The sequence below is a fragment of the Drosophila eugracilis genome, unplaced genomic scaffold (genome assembly GCF_018153835.1).
Source record: "Drosophila eugracilis isolate 14026-0451.02 unplaced genomic scaffold, ASM1815383v1 contig_1765, whole genome shotgun sequence".
Taxonomy (NCBI): Eukaryota; Metazoa; Arthropoda; class Insecta; order Diptera; family Drosophilidae; genus Drosophila; species Drosophila eugracilis.
In genome coordinates this window covers 5,576,821-5,596,919 of record NW_024572605.1, presented here as the reverse complement: position 1 = coordinate 5,596,919, position 20,099 = coordinate 5,576,821, and the positions used below count along the sequence as shown (strand labels likewise).

The window sequence follows — 20,099 nt, the reverse complement described above, 5'->3', positions numbered from 1 at the left end:
TTTCGTATTTTTGTGGCTCATGGGGTGTTGGCCTTAATAAATGCCACTTTAAGCTAGCAGCAAGTGCGAGGCTAAAGCGAAATGCTAAAATTGGATTTCAAATGTTGGGTGAGTGGCCAAGACCCCGCCCCCCTTGGCTATATACCAATCGATATGAGATTTCTGACTCGATTGTCAGCGACTTCCTTCAGTCTATCGAAATGCAGACTCGGAAATTGTTAAGTCAAACGAAAGGCACAGAGAGAAAATGTTAATAATATAAAAGAAAATAAAGTGTTTTCTTAAGTTCCTTTCAACACTTGATGAAATCTTTTTATTATTTGACCTTTAAATGGGTGTTGTTAGGCTGAGTGACTTTTATTTTAAATGACAACTTGGCAATCAAATGTTTCAACCATTAACCTTTAAAATTGTTGTCTGGGAACTTTTCTTTGACTGTTCAGCTGTGCATTTATGCAAATTTAATTACTAACCTCTGGTTATGACTGCTGATAGTATTTAGTATTCAATAAATATTCCAATAAACAATTCAGATTAAGTTCTTGCATATAAAAGAAACTTTATTGGTAGCATATTATGTCATTTCTATTAATAATTATAATGACTTTTGATTGCCTTTCAATAGAGTAGTGAATTAGCTCATCAAGAATAACAAACAGAAAAACCCGATTTATGTCAATTGAAAATCAAATTAACCTCTTCATTATTCCACAACGCTGTCAACAAATCATTACCTGCCACTTTCCGAATGCCAAAAATTGCAACTCATAATGGCCAATGCAGTTTTCTTTCTTTTGAAGGTTGGTTTTCCCCCCATCATTTACTAAATTACCGCTTGTTTTTGGTAGGAGGGAAAAAGAGAAAAATGTTGTTTACTATCAGTGAATATTTTTGTGCATAGCCAGCAGGATATCGGCGGCTGCTGTGGGGGAAGTCACAGGGTTTCATTAGCCATCATCCATCCATCCATTCATTCAACCATTTACCCATTTATCCCGGCCGGGGTCGTAATGAGCATCCGTTAGCAGGAAGACGAGATAAACTTGTTGCAGCGATAAAAAGCTATAAATTTCGTGTTGAGTGTGTGTGTGGGTGTGTATGTGTATGCGAGCGTTTTAATTAATAGCTCAACGGAGGAAAAGCACCCACACACACAGTACCACAATCTCGCCCCTCTACCCCCGTCTTCCAAGGACCGCTAAATGCCAGCAATTAAATAGTACTAAAAATGCGTGAGAAAGTTTTCCATGGCAGATGTTGCCAGTGCCTAATTCTTCTGTTTTTCCTTGTTGGCGGGGCCAAGTCGAAAATGTTGTTTCATAGCCGGGACCATTAAATTTACAAGTGTTTGGGTATTACCCCGCAAGTAAAACATGGGGAAAATGCCTTGCTAGGGAAAAACAACAACAACAACAACAAACACGAAACCAAACAGAAAATGGACAAACTTTTCTGGGACACAAGGGCAAAAAACACAACAAAAAAAAAAGAAAGGGGCAAACTTTCAGTGGACTCCACTTGAAGTACGGGCCAAGGTCCGACCATACCAACCGGCCACAACAACCAATCCTGGCCAGGCCAATTGTGTAATGCATATTTGATTTGTATTTACGCTCTTTGCGTTCGCAAATCGATTGTCATTTGAGTGCTACCCCGCCGCTTTTACCACTGCTAACCCCCTCTCCCTACCTTCTACCCCTGCTTCCTGTTTGGTTTGGGAGCGTGAACAAATGTGGCGCCATTACCAACACCAACAGCACAATAACAGCTGAAGCAGCGCCAGCAACAACAACAGCAGCAGCCAACAACCAATTTTAAAACAACAATATAAATACTGCAGCGCAACTTTTTCCCCGAGCCGAAAGTATCTTGCTCTCGTAGAGTCAATAAAAATGATTGCGCCATATATATTTTGGGCTTATATAGAGAGTGGCAGGGTTAACTTGAATGTTGTGAGCTTGGGACTAGGATTATATTTAAGTTCTTGAGATATTTGCAGATCATTTACAGTGTGATAAATCATTTTGTGGCAAATGGTTTTTCCTAGTCCTGAGAAATTGTTGGATTTTATTGCTATTAATTGTAATGTGCACTTTGAACTGTCAGATGCAACTTCGAAGGGAATATTTGGTTAGAACCGAAAAGGTCGTAAGGCGGACTATAACTTTCAATATACATTTAAGGCCGAATTGCTGTATATAAATAGAAATAGACATCTGAATTCCACTTTATTTCAGTTTGTTTATAAATATTTGAAATAAATAAACAAAAAATACATTTTAATCTGCAAAGGTCAACAGTTAAAAACAACTCTTTCCTGTTGAAAGTTCAACGTTTTTCATCCGAAACTCATTTATGTAGTCCATAGACCCGAACAAACCAATAGGGCAGTAGCAATCGAAGGTACTCATGACTTTCAGTGAAAATTAATGGAATGCGAGTTTCATTATTTTCCGTTTTTCCTCCACCGACCTTTCTGTTTCAATGGACAAGGGCAACGTCGATGGCAACGGCTACGGCTGGGCTTCCAATTATGTGGGCTTTCATGCGTATACGCAATATTTGCCCATTTCCCTTTTAATCTTGTTGTATTTGCTGCGTACATCTTGTACGACAGCGGGTAAATTAAACAGAAAAATTAACCGGAAAAGTAAAAGGTATATATATTTAATTGCTTTCGCCCCGTCCGTTTGCTTGTTGTTGTTGGCTAGACAATGGAATTTGCCGCAGGGGGTAGTGGAGGGATGGAGCAGTACGGACTCCGGAGCCGTGGGCCATTCATAAAAATGCCAAACGCACAATGCCGTAACCAATCGAACTGAAACCGGACGGAGTCGAGCAAAAGCGGAACGAAACACAAAGGAAAAAGCGATCGAAGAAGATGTTGTGATTGGGGCAAGGGGCGGGGGACGGCAAACAAATATCGAATGAAAACAGCCAACGACGACGTGTAAATATTTAGTTCGAATCTTGTGTTTATATCAACCACGGATACCGAAAAACAAAAATCTCCATTTGATAGTTTGATTTGTGCGATATCCATGGGGTTAAACAGGCCAAATTCGAATCAGAGGCCAGTTGATGTGGATGATGTATTTTTGAAAGGTCTATAAATACGAGCAATACGGCCCTGTCTTTGATAAATAAACAAGACGCGGCGACGCATACCATTCGCCAGAATTCCCTGATGGGAAAACCATTACTCATACGTCATGTGAGCCCAACCCCAATTGGAGTTGAAGCCTGGGTTCAAGGTCGGGTCAGGAAACTCGATATCCTTCTACCAGTTTGGGGAATATGTGAACTTGAGCTGATGCAGCACATCAGCAGTCGTAGTAGAAGCAGCAGCATCAGCAGCAGGAGGAGATGAGAAACTAGCCCGTGTCCACAGTTGTCACAGTTTCCTTGTAACAGTAACCACTGCTGCAACACACACACACACTCACACATCAAAGTGTCGCAAAGGCATGCATACGAGCCTGTGTGTCATAAAACTGTCAACCTGCATTTCAGACGTTCCACAAAAGGCAAAATTACACCATGGGATCAAGGCTCGGAATAATTGCACAGCATTCCTCCAATTATATATTTTTCTGCATTTAAATTACTTCATTTGAGGGGGAAAAACTGTGTTAGGGTGGCAAAGGTCTCTATTGCGTTTACTTATGGAAAACTTTGGAAAATAACTTTTAGGGTTGGTTAATATTTTAGTCTAAAAATACAGAAAATTAAGTATATCCTATTTTAAAGAATTTTTACTTGATGGTATCTGAAGACTAAGGAAAAGTTCAGGTATTCCTTCCCAAAGTAACTACATTGCCTCCTCAAAAACGAATGCAATCTTTAATGATACTAAAAGCAAGAAGAAATAAACAAAAAAATTTAAATTCCATTGTTGGATTTTGGCTTTTCTGGCAAGTTTAAACAACCTAACAGACACACGTCACCCATCGTACTGGGCTTCGGTTTACACAGGCGTTCTGATGTTCAGATGTTCTGAATTTCAGCTGTTGCCATTGCCAGGGCCGTGGACATGCACGTGGACATGGATGCAGATCTGTATATCTGTGTCTGTATCTGTGGATGTGCCTCGGAATATACACGTTGGCTGCTGATGTTGGACCCTTGGACCTGCCGACAGACAGGCATTTCTTCACAGACAGTTTTCACTAATTATCTGACACGCTGATGGCTGCTGCTGCTGCTGGGCCATGGCAGTTGCACTTGATGCAAGGGGACGGCGGTGTATCCTTTTTTGCTGCAGCTCGTTGCGGCCAAGGACTCATTTGAATGTGTGTTGTTCTTGTCCTTACACACATACATTCACACTCACACCGACACACACCAACTTTACGTACACATCTCAGAACTCTAATTTCAAAGGTCGTCGTGTGCCAGTGAAAAGTGAGATGGAAGGAGAAAGGAGGACGCTGTTTTCAGCTTTATTTTCGTGTCCTTTTTTTAAATTTTTTTTTTGTTTTTTGTTGGTTTGTCCGACGTCTCTCGTTTCGGTGTCATGTGTTTTAAGCCATGTGCATGTTTTATTTGCCAAACAGCTTTTTTCGCTTTCGTTTTGTGTGTTTTTGTTATGTTTGGGCTGCTGCATCGGTTGTTGGCAAACCGAAAAATGTGCGAAGGACGACGGCGAAAAGGGGCGTCAATAATTGAACGCCCTCCAGCCGAGAGTTTCGGGGATATCAGCAGCAATATCCAGTATCCAGTATCCCACCATCAGGCAGCTGAAAGTTGATTAAATTTAAGTATTCGCCAGCTTCAGGTCCGGCTTTTGGTTCTGGTTGCCAACTGCCACACTCTTCATCCGGCTGCAACTTCAGCCATTTGCATTTACTATTCCATTCTTGATTTGAGCACGGGTAATTGTGGTGCGAAATTATTAACAATTACGTATTTATGTGGCAGCTGGTGGGCGTGGTATTTCGGGGCATCCGTTGGCCAGGGTGTTGGCCAGGCATGGAATATGCGAAATGCCCTTGATTATCACGTATACGACACGGACACGTCCGAAAATGTAGATTTATTTTTGTCATTTGATTGCTGTGGGAAATTGTACACAGGAAAATTGGATCACTGCCAGAGAAACAACTAATACTGAATGTTAATTTAGTTAGTATTTTAGGAAAACTTTTGTCACTTTCCTTTAATTAATAAGAGTATTCCTTTAACAATATATCACAGGTATACTAAATTTGGAATTTTGTTTTCTATTTTCATTAGCCTTTTTAAGTATTCAATAAATAAACTCCGAAAAAACCAACTAAAACTAACTTTTAAGCTTTCCTTTTCCAGCTATGCCATAACAACGATACAACTGCAGTTTATTCTATAGTCTGCCACAAAATTAAGATGCGCATTTCCAACTTTCCCCAGGCAGTCGAGTTTTCGAGTACCGTCATTAAATAAACCCATTCAACGCAAACTGAAACCACTCACAGCCAGGCAATGTATGTCGCCAATTAAGCATTTGTTCGGCTTGTCATTGACACCAAACTCGCCCAAAACAGCCCTGAAAGTTAGTCCAGCCCGGCAAGCGGGCACAAACTACGGAATACAATCACATAAATCTAGTGGGGGAGAAAAAAAACCTGTCAACTACTTGGCTAAAAAGTTCAGATATGCCATTATAAACACACACCCACGGGGAGATCGTCAGGCAGGAGCAAACATTCCTTGAATAAGCAGAGCCAGCAACAAGCAGGATATTTTAACAGTGGCCTAAACATTTGCGTATGCTTAAATCCTGGCAGTTGCGCAGAGAGAAAGGACTCTCTCTCACTCACCCTGTCTCTGTCTCTTTAGGCCTGATTTTTCTCTGCTTCTGCACAACTGTTGAATTTTCCTCTGCTTGGTTGGCCAGAACAACAGATGTTGCCGCTGTTAACTGTTATTTACTTTTGCGGCAGTGGCAGCAACAGTTATAATTTTTGCCTGGCTTCGTTTTATGTCCTCGGATGATTTATTTTTGTACCGCCTGAGACGGAGGAGGCTGTAGTAGAGTACTACCAATGGCCCTGGCCATAAGGCATGTGGTCTTTGTTTGGATTTATGCGTGTGTGTTTGCGATGCCATCCCCCCCCTTTTTTTTTAACCCACACCCCCTACTGTATACCTCTCTCTCGCTTTGTCCCCTCTCTCTCTCTTTCATTTGCCTAGATTGTTTGCACGCCTGGCTGGTTGGATATTGTGTTTGGGCCAGAGATAAGACGCTTAGGCTGTGCACTCACAAAAATTGTTATTGTTGTCGGTGTTTTCTTTTTTGGTTAGGTCTTTGAGGATTGGATTCATTGAAATTGTTCTGTGGTCAGTGAATGGCTTTAAGCCAATTTTCAGGCAAATCCCAAAAGGGATCAAGGTGAATGGCTGTGTGTGACTTGCTTAAGTTTCCTGTAGCTAGTTGAGGTAATTCGATTTCAGTTCATCTTTGCTTTGCTGGCTGTTTATTCATGTTTTGTTGAGGTCACAGGTTAACTTTCGTTTGTGAGGAGAAGGAAAAAGAAGGGGAAAATATGGAACAAATTTGGATGGAAATGAAATGAAAGGTAGAAAAAGGAAAACAGTTCATTAGGTATAATTTAAACTCTGTTGTAGAACGTCATATTTATAGCTATTTTTATATCAGCAGAGAGTGACTTTGCTGAAGGAGGAGAAGGAAAAAGAAGGGGAAAATATGGAACAAATTTGGATGGAAATGAAATGAAAGGTAGAAAAAGGAAAACAGTTCATTAGGTATAATTTAAACTCTGTTGTAGAACGTCATATTTATAGCTATTTTTATATCAGCAGAGAGTGACTTTGCTGAAGAAACTTTAACCTAGCTAACTCCTATAAAAGTTAATATATTGAACTCCAATTTTTTGTCAGTGTACCAACGTGTGTGCGTCTGGGCGTAGTATTTGATCCTGTTAACTGAAATTTATGCAAACTGGCGGCTTCAACTTTTTCTATTACCCAACCATATCGTTTAATTAGCGATTGCCTCACGGTTACCAGAGTCACGACATGGTATAGTATAGTATTCAGGATTTCAGAGTTCTGCTCCGCCTTTTCCATGTACCATGTACCATAAGCATTGTTGTGCATTATTTTCTTTCTACTTTGCATTTAATCATTTTTTAGATGATGGGCCCACAGCCTGCTGCTGCTGCTTCTGCTGTTGATGGCGCCTATTGTGGCGACCCTATTGTGTGCCATTTGCATCACAGCTGGCGTCGACATTCATGGGGCATGCGACTGAGATTGCAATAGCGACTATGCACTGCGGAAATGAAAACAATATCCATTTCCATTGGAGGTTTTTATTCGGTGTATATGCATACATATACATAGGGAATGAAGGACCGCAAAAAAGCGCATTGGAGGCCATAAGGGAGTCCTGTCGCTGCCATTCTCCCATGGGCCTAGGGCCCACAGCTTCCATAACCATATATATGAGTTCATATACATATACACTCACATATCACACGGCGAATGAGAGCTTGGCTTTAACAGTTACTCGCACTCCCACTTACCTGTCATAGCCCAATGGTCTCGATTCACTTGTCCTGTTTCAGTGATGATCAGTTGGCTTTGGTTTAGTTTGGTTTGGCGGGAATGAAAGCAATTTACCGAATAGATTCGAAAGAAAGATCAAAGTGAAAATGAAGCTACGAATTGAAATAATCCAAGGAATGACCTAGATTTTGATGAAATATTTTTCTAAATATTCTCCCATATTTTCGCATTCCGCATACCTAAGCAGAAAAAGGCCCCAGGAATGTGGGTCATCACTGACCACTCGACATTGAGTGCTGCTAGCATGCCATGAATGCCGTCCCTTGCGTGTATTGGGGTCCTGTTCGCACGAGTATGTATGTTTGTGAGGGCGGGTGTGCGTGCAACAAGTTGAAATCTGCTACACTCATGCATAATAGAGGCAGACGCGAATCCGAGCCAGAAAAGTGAGCAAAACTATTGGCAAGCTGTCCTCGGATGGGTGGATGCTTCTCCATCCTCTATTACATACTACCCATCCCCGGTTTTAGTAACTGCTTCATCTTTTGTGAGTCCTTGAATGGGTTGGGAGATTCGGGCAGGAGCAGGATATTGGGCGATGATTGTCTATTGAATCGAGTGGGAGTGTCGGTCTAATGTTTTGTTGCACTTGTTGTTGCAGGTGCAGCCGTCGCCTTTAAGCGCCACTTGATGCCTTCGTGACACACAAAAGAGAATCTGTTGAAAAGGCAATTGAGGAGAAGAAGAACGAGAACGAGGTAACCAGTGGGGCGGCGGCGATGACACTGACGCATCCAAAGATGTCGCCACCCAGATGACGGGCAGGCATCAGCAGGAGGAGCCGAAGAAAGCACCACTACCAACATCACAACCCCGAGGACAAAACAAACCGATCAACGTGTCAACGCGTCGAGTAGAATGCAAATAGGCGCTAAAAACATCAGCAACAGCAGCAGCAACAACCGCCTCAAACCGCCAGTGCCAGAGCCTGAGCCTGTGCCTGTGCCTGAGCCACCCATTGAGCCAGCCACCATCCATCTAGGCCAACATGGCGGATGCGGACGATAGCAAGAGTGGCAGTGGTGGCAGTGGGAGTGCTAGTGGTCATGGAAGTGGCGCCGAATCCCTGCAGCTGCTGACCAAACTGGACAAGGCCGTCTCCACCAATGATGTGCTGCTGGATCTCCAACGGGCGCTCACCTACGAGGCTGTCTTTAGCACTCTGGTGGAGCACAAGATGCAGGCTCTCAAGCGGGACTACGAGGAGCACAAGAAGGCCAAAAGGCGCAAAAGGAAATCAATCGGCCGCATTTTTCTGCCCAAGAAACTCTTTGGCAGCAGCAGTCGTCGATCCAGCAGGGAGGATACCCCGCCACCGGAGGAACAAAAAGTTCGGCAATCACCACCAGCCACTAGTAGCGGTAAGACCAAGGCCAAAACAAAAACCAAAGCCCGGACAGATGATATTGAGGAGGCATCTGGCTCAGTGGCCAGCTTGCAGCGATATCATCCAAAGCGCCCGGAGAACTTGGAAGACAGCTTGGCCAGCACGCTGAGCAACTCTTCCGGAGCCCAGCGTCAACAGAGGCACAGCCATAGTTTACTGGTTCGAGCCCAAACCCATACGCCTGCACACCAGGTGGAAATGGATGCGGAGCGGAGATCCATTAGCTCGGAGGGGGAGGTCAGATCCAAGGCCCAGCTCCCCGCTAAACATTCCACAACGATTAACGGCGAGTCGGAACTACTGCCCCCGATTTCCGGACACGACAATACCTCGACGACTGCCACAGCAACTGCCACAGTCACCGCCACGGGAGGAGGCGCCTCAGTCAGTGGAGGAGTCCTTCACAGCTCCACGCTGGCGGACGACAGTTTAACCGCCTCATTACGCGGCAGCCTTGAAAGCCTCTCGTACAGCAGTTCCCGCTGCACTGTTAGCTTTGGCGGAGCGGAGGTGATTACCCCTTCCGGCACAGAGGCGGAGTCTAGGGAACGGGCACGACTGGCCAAGAGACTGAGGATCCTGGAGGCCAAGTCTATTAGTGCTCAATGCAGCCCCATCTTCCCCAGGCACGTGGTCCGCTCATTTCCGATGCAGTCGCCTCAACAAGCGGTGAGTAAACGAAGGAAAATTGGTTTTATTTTTAAGGATAAACAAAATAAGTTTAATTTTTCTTTAAAAATGGAACTGCATATTCTTAAGAGGACTCTATTCCTTTAACCCACAGCGCCTGCACATCAACGTTCCCTCCAGTTTGGCCAAGCCGCAGCCGCAGTTGCAGCAACAACAGCAGCACCAGCAATTGCAACCTCACGTGGCCTTGGAGATTGAGACGCTGCCGGCTCCATTACCGCAGCGAAGGCGTCTGCTGCCCAAGCAGATATCCTATACGGAAAGTGGAGCAGCTGGGGACTTTGGGGTAGGAGGAGCGGAGGCCTACACCCGGTACTTCTCTCGCCAGAACACCTCTGAGGATAGTGCCAACGTAACGGTGAGCACGGTGTTGGCCCAGAGTGACTCTCAATCGTTGCATGCCACGCCTAGTTATGCAAATACGCCCCCGGCAACGGGCAGTAGGATACAGGAACGCCGCAAGTCTCGCAGCACTGGACTGTTGGCAGTGCGTCCTCAATTTGGTTTGGATCCCAGTGCTGTGGTGATTTCCATGGAGGATGGTAGGGAGGAGATGGCCAGAACAAGGACGTTGGTGCCCGAAAAACTACACCGGATGACCTCAACGTCGACAGGTTCCAGTGTGGCCGCCACCGGCTGCTGCAGTGCAACGAAGCCGAAGGAGAAACCAAGCGAAGCCTTCAGGCCATCCGCGATGCCCTCCTCCGCTGCAATGACAACGGCCCAGAGCACGGGCAGTGACGATGAGTACCGCCGGCGGAAGCGGAAGTACAGTAAGTGACTCTGAGCTCCTACGAAGGATCCCTCAATCATTCAGATTTTCTTTTCCTCATCTCCCACAGAGCGCCATCATCGCTGCTCGGATCCCGCTTTGGTCTATCCCACGCCCAGCGGTCTCCAGCATTATGTGCATGTGCTGGGCATCAATCCGGACACACAGCAGCCCATGTAAGTGATGATGGAGGCAGGGAAGAAGTCATAAAATTACATTTGGTTTTAAATAATTATCTAAAACAATTAAAATAATGTCATTTGTTCATTTTAATTTATGACTTTAACAGATTAAGCGGGTTATATAGATAATAAAAGCTTTTTTTAAATGATAATTTTTGTTTAAGCCCTAAATTATGCAAATCGAAAAGCATATTGATGGACTTTCGGAATTAAAATAGATTAATATATATTTCAGTTTAAGAGGTTTACATTTATATTTAGCATTTTTAGAGTATTAGCTTGATATTTAAGTCTTTATAAACAGCAAAAGTTCCAAAGCTTTCTACTAGAAAAGGAAAGCCATTCGAATAGCAAAGGTCCTGGTTACTAACGTAATTTATTATCCTCAGACAATGCCCTTACGGTGAGGACTCACCCTGTGACCTGCAGCTGGACATGGACATGGACTTGGACCTCGACATGGACGATGCCGATAAAATCGATGACCTTGAGCAGATGGTCCCCAGTGGTCATCAGCGGCATCGCCGAAAGCATCGGTAAGTTGGCTAGCACTCTCTCCCTTGGATATACCCCAAATCCTTTCAGCCATCAAGACACACATTGGCCTTGATGGCCTCGCCAAAATCGGCTTGAGTTGAGAAATGATCGGAAAGCACATAAATAATAGCGCATTTCGTGTGCCCAGCTGATGGATGAATGGTGGCTCAGTTGGACAGCTCGGACAGGCTGGACAGGTGCAGCAACAAAGGGCCGGCCGTATCCTTGGGCTGCACTAATAAATGTCCTGCCGATTGGCGGTGCGATGGCAATTGTGATTGCCAAATATGCCCTAATGCGTTGCCCCACCTTTTTCAGCCACCACCACCATCCACATTTCCCTTGGGAGGTTCGCGTGACGTTGAGCAGACAAAAATTGATTGACAAGCTTTGTGCGACCATTTTCTGTGGAGGGAGAAGGCAACGGGATTTAGGTGGTTCAGTGGGTGAGCGTGGATGAGTAGGTGGGTAGGTGGTTGGCTGGCACAATGGCATTGACTGTCAGCAGAGCCCGATGTCTGATGTTGTTTCTGTCGCTGGTGCTATTGCTGCTCTCCTTTTTCCGCCCATAGCCAGGAGCAACTTCCGTTGCAAAAATCGAGCCATGTTGTTTTGCAACGAGCAACGGGTTGGTGCGGGCTGCGGTGTAGGGGAAATTGCGGCAGCTTTGTAATGCGGAAGTTTTGCAAAACCCAAACGGAAATAGAGCAAATATGTTTAAGCTCCTGTTGCAGGTAGAGCTCACATATGTGGCCAAAAGGGGGGAAGAGATGGAGAGACATTCAGGCACACAAGCTAAACAGATTAATGTGCAAAATTTCTGCCAGAAATAATCATCAAATAGCATTAGAAGCAACCAATGCCAAGTAACTGAAACTTTATTTCCTCTTACAAGCATTTAATCAATTTATGGTTTTCCCAGCCAGCAAGTAATTTCCTTGAACGAACCTCTAAAATCAATTTAAGTTTATGAAGGCTTTTAAGACTTAGATATTTTGGTTTCTTATCGGGTTTGGGTTTCTGAAACTACAAACAGCAAATCCTAATCAACTTAGCCTTAGACTTTATTATATTATTATTAAAATATTTTGACTGAAACTTATTGCTTTGATCCTTAACCCACAGACATCGCCACAAAAAGCGACATCGGCACAAAAAACCAAAAATTTTGGTGCAGGACTTGGACACAGAGGTTGTTAAGGTGAGTAAAATATCAAAAAGGGAAGCCTTAACTCAATATATAAATTATATATCCAATTTCCAGGTGATCGATCCTCATGATCTGTCCCAGCGCGCCCGCTGGACAATAATTGCCACCGCCTGTTTGTTGCTGCTCATGTGCCTCATGCTGATTGGGGTTACTTTGCGAATGGCTCCGATTATAGATGATATGGGTAAGTCGCAAAAAAGAAAAACCCCATTAAGTTTGTTGCCCGAAAACCAAAATGCTTTATCCCAAATATGTAATAGTATCTTGTGCCCCCTGCTTGCATTGCAGTCCAGTTCTCCTTTTAGATAGTAAGCGAATGTAACTCTAATGGAACAAGTTATCAGGACTAAGCTAAGATATATACCATGCGCCTCGTTATTATCCTGCAGTAAAAGACATTGTAAATATGCATACTACGTAGGCACAAATTGATATTATACCTTTTATGTACATTGATATTATATCCAATAGATAAAGATGACGATCACATATCTAATGCCTTGTGTATTGTGTTTTGTTTCGTTATATTTCAAATTTAGAATACCTAACGAAATGTAAGTACAAGCACAAAAAACAATAAAGATATGTTAGAACCTAAAACTTCGGAAGATCGAAGATGGTATAAATCTGCAAAAATCTTGGTAATAAGATATATAAACCTTAAAATATTTAAAAACTGATCTTTGCAGAATTATCGCAAAAAAAGTTTCGTTTTGGATGTTTTTAAATGTTAGTTGTTTTTGAATTGAAAACCCCTTTTCAGGGACTTCCAGGCGTTGCTGTTAGAAAAGCTTTACTGTTACATTGGTGGGCTGTAGAAAGGCTTTGAGAAAAGCTCTCTCTTAGCTTGTAAGCTTGTGTTATATTTACATGATATAGCTTTAAGTTACGGGACATTTAACCGCTTTTGAGCTTGAGTTTTTTTGGCCGAAACTTGAGCTAGCTTTTTGAGTGCGTTTTTTGTTTTCGGTGAAGCTTTTTTTGGGTGTTGCTCAATGCTCAATCTCAATGCCTTTGCAAGAAGCAACCACCACCCACCGACCAAGTTTACCACCCCCTGCTACGTTTATGTGTGCCATTGTGTTGCATAACAACGCAGTAACGGACGCGGAACTAGGACAGTGTATCACATGTTGCATCTCACACAAACACAAGCACAAACAACCGTTCACCCATAGCAGACGGGCGTTAGTATTAGTTTCTGTGTTTTTGGCATAGATTTGTGAGCTGCTTGATTTGTGTTGTCGTCGATGCTTGGATGTGGATGGTTCGGAATGCCTCATTCTCCCCTTACCCCTCCTTCTTCTCCTCCTCCTCCTCATTCGTAATTATCAATCATCAATCATGCATGCCTTGGCTCACCTTCATTAGAGTGGAGAGCAATATAATTAGATGTTGATTAGAAGACGTTACCCCTTTCCTACTACTCCTCCCGTCGATAATTCAGGATTCCCCGCTGCGTTGGCAGTGCAAACTTTTGGCTGAAAGGAACTGAAATGTCAACAGGCAGCAGCTGTGACTCCTGCTTTCTAGTTCTAGTTATATAGTACCTACGTTGGGGTTCCGTATTCCCTACGCCCAACCCTTCTCCAAGGCGACGCACTTAATCGGCAGCCCGCAATGGTGGCAGCACAATGGGGCTCACCGCAGCGTGACAAGGGCTGGTTAAAACTAATTTGTGTGTTAGCACGACGGGGCACAGTGGATCTAAGTATACGAAATTGCTTAGAAAGCGTATGCCTTCTTATATAAAAATCTTTATGATGGATAATAGCCTTATAAACTATTAAAAAGCTACCCCCTAAATGTAAAAAAATCAAGTAAATTCTTAATGGGCATCAGCATATTCAGACATCATAAAACAGGAATTTAAAGCTGAGTGTTGGCTTTCTAGTTTTCAAATTCTGTGGAATCCTTTAGCCAGGAAAACATAAAGAGCCATAATCAGATTAAGAAACAGTTTCCAAAGTAGAGGGTGATAATGGCTTTCAGGTAACTGAAACTGCGACATAAAAACGAAGGATAGGAATGGCACTTCTGGCCTTCAAGAGAGAAAATGAAGATAGGAATAAAAAAAAACTTCTGCGAAATGGAAAAGTGAATCAGCGACCTTGACAAACAAAACGCCTAGGCAGGTGGTATGCAGCAAGACAGATAAACATTTACATAGAAACTCTCAATTTGGCAATATCCCTTTGGAAGATAATAGCCTGAGATTTGGGTATCAAAGGTGTGAACCACAGTCCGTGGGAAGAAGGCGCTAACTGCTGCATGCACGAGCGCACTCTCTGGCCAAAATGGCGGCCAGGCACTGCTTCCTGCTCCTGTTCCTGCAACATCCCATTCCAAAGTAACCACCGCCACCCAACCAGGTCGCCCATTTTCCACCGCTTTTCGTGCTGGTTCCTGCGTTCATTGTGAGCGCCGAGTGGAAAATGTGGAATGCTGCTATGCATTTCTTAAACCAAATCAGCGGCCATGACAAAGCAGCTCCGCCGCCCGTGAGCTTGCCCTGCTGTTTGTCTTTGCTTTGTGCTGGCACTCAAAATAGGCGAAAGGAAAACACCACCCCACCAGCAGCTGATGACGTTGAAGCCGCTCTTGACTTCGACCCGGCGAAAAAGTTTTTCCACTATGCACGCAATTTCCTCGGGAGGAACCATAGTTTGTTGCTCTGTTGTTGGTCTATTTTTCTCTTCTTGTTGTTTTTGCTGCCGTGCTTCTTTAAGCTTTGATGCACAGAGACAAAAGGATAATTACTCCATTTACGTATTGCCTTTTGAATATTTCAGTCTGTTTTTTTGTTCATGCATATTTGATTATCAGTGTTTTTTTTTCTAGATTTATAAATATTTATGTTTTTAGCACGGGGGAGTTTCTTAAGAAAATGGTCGAGTTTTTGTATTAAATCTTCTGCGCTAAAAGGTATGCTACAAAACCGAGTTAATAAGGAGTTCATAGGAGTTAAAATTTTTTTATCTAAAATATAACGTAAAGCCAAAGTAGTTTTAATTATTAAGTACATATTTTTCTCTGCGTTTTCTTTTTGTTATCATTGTTGTTGTACTTCTGCGGTTTGCTAGATGCTGTTGCTGTTGCTGTACCGCCCGAAGGAAACGGGCGCGTTGTCATTTTTGGTACTGCGCGTGGATGCCCGTGCTGTTGTTTCATTACTTTGCTGCATAAAACAAATGCGCATAGTTGCCGTCAGTTATTATCCACTTGCAGCGGCACTTTGTGGCAGCCACCATGTCACCATTGCACGGGGAATACGACGGATTGTTGGGGAATATAGCGGGAATAATGGCAACAATGCGCCCCCTTGGCCAGAACGCGTTTTCTTTCAGCTTTTGACTTTGGCGCTCGTTTTTTGTTTTTGTTTTTGGTAGATTGGAAGCTGGTAGCTGGGCTCTGGGAGCTTAATCAACACGACGACGTTACTGCGAGCCACAAAAGGCATTCCAATTGCCCAGGCTCATGTACCAAGGCTCAGTTCCAGGATCCAGCCAAAAGAGGACCTAGCCATGGACAGGCCACGCCCCCTGTAGCCCCATGTAGCCCCACTGCACACCCTTAAACGCCTCAGCTTGGCCGCAAGTATTTCTGGGACCAAATTATTTTCATAGCTTTAGCTTAAAAGCTGAAAATGCCGCTGCCCCTCTGGCGCTGGCAAAGAATTAAAAATATTTACAGTATTTCCAAGTGAGCGGCACAAAACAAAAAAAAAAATAAATAACAACAACAAAATAAAAAACAGTATGTTAAAAACAAAAGGAACGCAGGAAACTTGGACGAGCATGAGACAAAGGACATGTCATCTCTGTGTGTAGGGGATCGTATATGTGTGTGTGTGTGCGTGTGGGTGTATGTTTACCACAAGGGGGAGAAAAATGCAAAGCATTCCAAACAAATATGATAAACCATAATTCCGCTAGCGACAGAGATATGTATATAGCTAGCTTGAAAGACGAGAGAACTTTTGTCATTTTCATTTTCCCCAATTTGAGCAAAAACCACAAGCAAATATCGACAGCTCCACAAAGGATTACGCCATGACCAGGGATTAAGACTGCCCGAACTTTTCATGATTAATGATGCTTTGAAAAGTTTGCCTTTTCCTTTACTTCTGCTTTTGCTTTTGCCTTTGCCCTTGCCACAATTTCCCATTCGGTGTGCGTTTGTTTCAGTCAACTGTCGGCAAATCGACAGTCGGCAGTCATCACATCATTTCAAAGCGATTTCCTTAATGATTGCCCCATGGTTGTGGTTGTAGTTTTCACCATCTCCAACGCCACCATTCATTTCCCTAAAACCCATTTTGCCCTTCGCCGCATAACTGATTTAATCAGAAGACTCAAGCTGCATTCAAATGTATTTTAACAGCATTTAGAGCAATGCGCTTTTTAATAGACTAAAAACCCCTGAAAACCCTCTTGGCCTCTCTGCTGCCAAAACTTAATTGCTTGGCCAGGCTAAAAGTGAAAAGCAAAATAGCGATATAGCGACCGCCAGGCTGATTTTGGCAGGCTGCCCTGTCGGCAGTCCAAAAATTAAATTGGCCATGTTTAAACAGCAAATTTGGACAAAATTAGGCAGGCTTTTAATAGTTTATCCAAGGGCCGCACAAAGGCAGTGGCCTACCAGAGAATTATTTTGGAAATTCAGCTTGCCAGTGAAATGAAGCAAAGCCACAGCCGCAGTTATTTGTGGTGTGGGCGTTTGACCACCTAATACCCTGTAATAGCCACCAACCAGAAACCATTACATCCAACTCAATTCTTGGGAAACCCTGAATATGCGCATGAAAAACCCATTCCATCAGTCTAAATCCGTAATGAGATGAGTGCACCACGGACAACTTACGCAAATATTTGGCAATTATCTAGTTTCGGTTTCGGTACAAAACCCCGAGTACAGAAAACTCAACTCCAGACCCTCTCGCTCGAAACATCCACACCGGCATTATTATAATGACTGAACATTGCAGCAAATTAGTCAAAACAAAAAAGTTGGTGGTGCAAATGAGAGTGCGGAAAAAAAAACAGACAAGTATTCTTTAGGGAGATGAGCGAACATTAGTATACACTACTTATACACAAAGTATGATAAATTACTGGGACTCTAAACTTGCCTTAAAAGGATTTTAAAAGAAAGCCACAAAGTATACTACAAAAAATGTGATTTCATGTTTGAATTCTTTAAAGGCCTGAAAAGAAGCTCATTTCTTGTTAGGAAATATGATTAAAAATCATTAAAAAGTATTTTTAAATAAAGTTAAGTAAATTCATTTCATACAAATAATTGAGATTTAAATAGAATTTTTCAAAGTTAGCTAGCCAAGTTTCTGTTTGCCTTAAAGGACTCCATCTTAGGATATCAGCCATAAATGTTGGCTGCCACATCCTGCTGCTCCCAGCCAGGACTGCTTCATGATAAGAGGGCTCTGGGTGGTGATGGTACAGAGATGTTTGTAGAAGGAGGGCTGAGAGGGGGGCGTGGTCACGAAAAGTTGAGTGGGCATCGGGCGTGTCAAAAGACAAACACCAAAACGGCTCGCTGCGGGTCTCTTTGTGTGTGTCCTGTCTCTGTTTGTCCAAATGCGAGTGTCTTTTAAATACTCATTACAAAATTAATTCGGGGAAAAGTTTTGATAAAAATCCTATTATAAACATAAATAAATAGGCTGGCCGTGGAAGAAGAGTACGGCCAGAGAGCGGGGTCAAAGGACAAAAGCAGTGACTGAGCAAACATTTGTGAGTAAGCAAACTGGAAAAGAGGGCGTAACATAAAGAGGAGTGGAGGGAGGAGGCGTGGCAGCGTTTTTAGAAGTGAAAGGTAGTGAGTGGCAAAGTCAAAGTCAAACAATGAGGCAGCCATCTGTAAAGGACGAGAGCCTGAGACTTCATTAGTGCTCATCCACAATGTATGCTGGTGTCGTCTTGGTCTCGGAATTTTCGGTCTCTCGGCCTCAGTCTTGGTCCTTTATATGACCACCCATATCCTTTTCATCCTACACAGTACCGAAATGGTTATATGGCATTATGGTTTCACCACTCGCTAGCGGTTTATTCAGCCGCTCAGTCCGCGACTATAGGCATATTCAATATTCATATTTCGCTGCGGCAGAGACATTTATTACCCTTAAAACCCTCACACAAGTACAGAGAGAAAATCTACTTTGTAGTTTTGTAAGGAATTTTATTAAAAGAGGGTTTTATTACTAAAAATATAATGAATATAAAAGTTCTTAGTTTTGGTTTAATAGACATTTGGTTATAAAACGACAGTTTCAGCTATTTCCTTTACTATCAAATCAAATCTGTATGTTTTCGTATCTCAACTATCAACGGATCAACACTGTTTATTCTTCCTGTCCACACACATTGATATGGCTACACCTGACAGGTGAAAAAGAGAGGGCGGTGCCCATCGGTTCTTGCGAAACTAGAAAGTCTTGTATCTGTTTGGCCAACGTTTGGCAAAATTTAATCTCAAACTGAAACCGAAGACATTTTGCCAGTCAACGCTCGAAAATGCTGAGCGAAATTGCTTTGCCCGACCATGCCCCCAGGGTGATTTGCATAGCACGGTTGTTGGTTTGGAGGGGCACGTGGATTGTTGGGTGGTTTATGGGTGGTATATGGATGCCCTAGCAGTTACCGCTACACAAAAACGGGTACTGTCAGTCAAAAAATTGGTGGCATATATGTGGGCGATGGCGGTGTGCTGGCTGGATTGTTTGTGGCATACGCTCAAATTAAAAGACCGAATAAAAATAGAAAATCGAGTTTGAATAATAGATAGTAGTTTACCTTGCCTAGACAAACTTTATGAAAATATAATAATGCTAAGTTAATTGATTTCGAGAGCTCTTTGGAGTGTGAGTCTATGAACCTAACAGAGGAAAATTAAATATGAATAAAATGGAAAACGTTGGGACAAAAGGTTTCTAAGACAACCTAAAGAAGTTAACTTGGGCAAGTTGGGGTATCTTTTTTAAGGGAACGACTTTGTTTGAGTTCTTTTGAGTTAAACTTTATTTAAAAGCATGTGATTCTGCTTATTAAATTTGTTTTCCAATCACATACCAAAATAATAGCTCCTCTTCCTAGTTATTTTGCTATTTATTTCAAATTTATCAAATATAATGGCAATCTGATGTGACACACGCAATTAAGACATTATAAATCAAATTTCGCGCTGCGCAAAATAATATAAAAATTTAATTGCAAAACTACAAAACGATTGAACAAATTGTTCCCAAGCTTGAGCGCTAATTGGCATGAGATTGTAATCTTTGGGGGCCAGCCAATTGGGTTATAGAGTGCTATATAAGGGCAAAGGTGGTGGCTATCAATCAGTTTCAAATTCAACATGAAGCAGTTCGCATTGTTCAGCATTTTCCTACTAATTCTGGTTGTGGGCTTGGTAAGAGTTGAAGGGTTTTCAATCAGCCGCTTGGCCTAACTCAGTGGTTTTGCAGGTTCAAATGCCCCAGCAGGTAACTGCCCAGGGTCAAAATGGACAGCAGCAGGGAAATCCGCCAAGACCGCCAAATGGCAATGGAAATAGCAACCAGCAGGGTGGACAAGGACAAAGTGGCCAAAGCGGGCAAAATAACTAGGAACTAGTAGAAGGTTTCTGGGTTGGACGATAGAACTCTACCGACTCCTCCTGGCAACTTTCCCGGTTACTTAAATAAACACTTTCTTCAGCAAACCAAAAACTTCGTTTCTTGAACTTCTTAAGCTC

General features: G+C 42.9%; 2 protein-coding genes across 3 annotated transcripts in view; both read left to right on the top strand.

Annotated features, from left to right (window-relative positions):
* The window catches only part of LOC108104479 (pneumococcal serine-rich repeat protein), a 72,691-nt gene that overhangs the window by 7,486 nt on the left and 45,106 nt on the right, over window positions 1-20,099 (top strand). For both annotated transcript variants that reach the window (XM_017210576.2, XM_017210578.2), the window contains exons 2-7: window positions 8,171-9,625; window positions 9,741-10,419; window positions 10,489-10,594; window positions 10,990-11,136; window positions 12,263-12,338; window positions 12,402-12,531. In XM_017210576.2, the coding sequence (XP_017066065.1) occupies window positions 8,558-9,625; window positions 9,741-10,419; window positions 10,489-10,594; window positions 10,990-11,136; window positions 12,263-12,338; window positions 12,402-12,531 (2,206 nt within the window). In that variant the 5' untranslated portion in view covers window positions 8,171-8,557. The remainder of the gene's footprint in view (window positions 1-8,170; window positions 9,626-9,740; window positions 10,420-10,488; window positions 10,595-10,989; window positions 11,137-12,262; window positions 12,339-12,401; window positions 12,532-20,099) is intronic.
* On the top strand, window positions 19,722-20,073 carry LOC108104481. The gene is made up of 2 exons (XM_017210581.1): window positions 19,722-19,775; window positions 19,831-20,073. Exons 1-2 carry the CDS (start codon window positions 19,722-19,724, stop codon window positions 19,969-19,971), a joined length of 195 nt encoding a protein of 64 aa, XP_017066070.1. The 3' UTR covers window positions 19,972-20,073.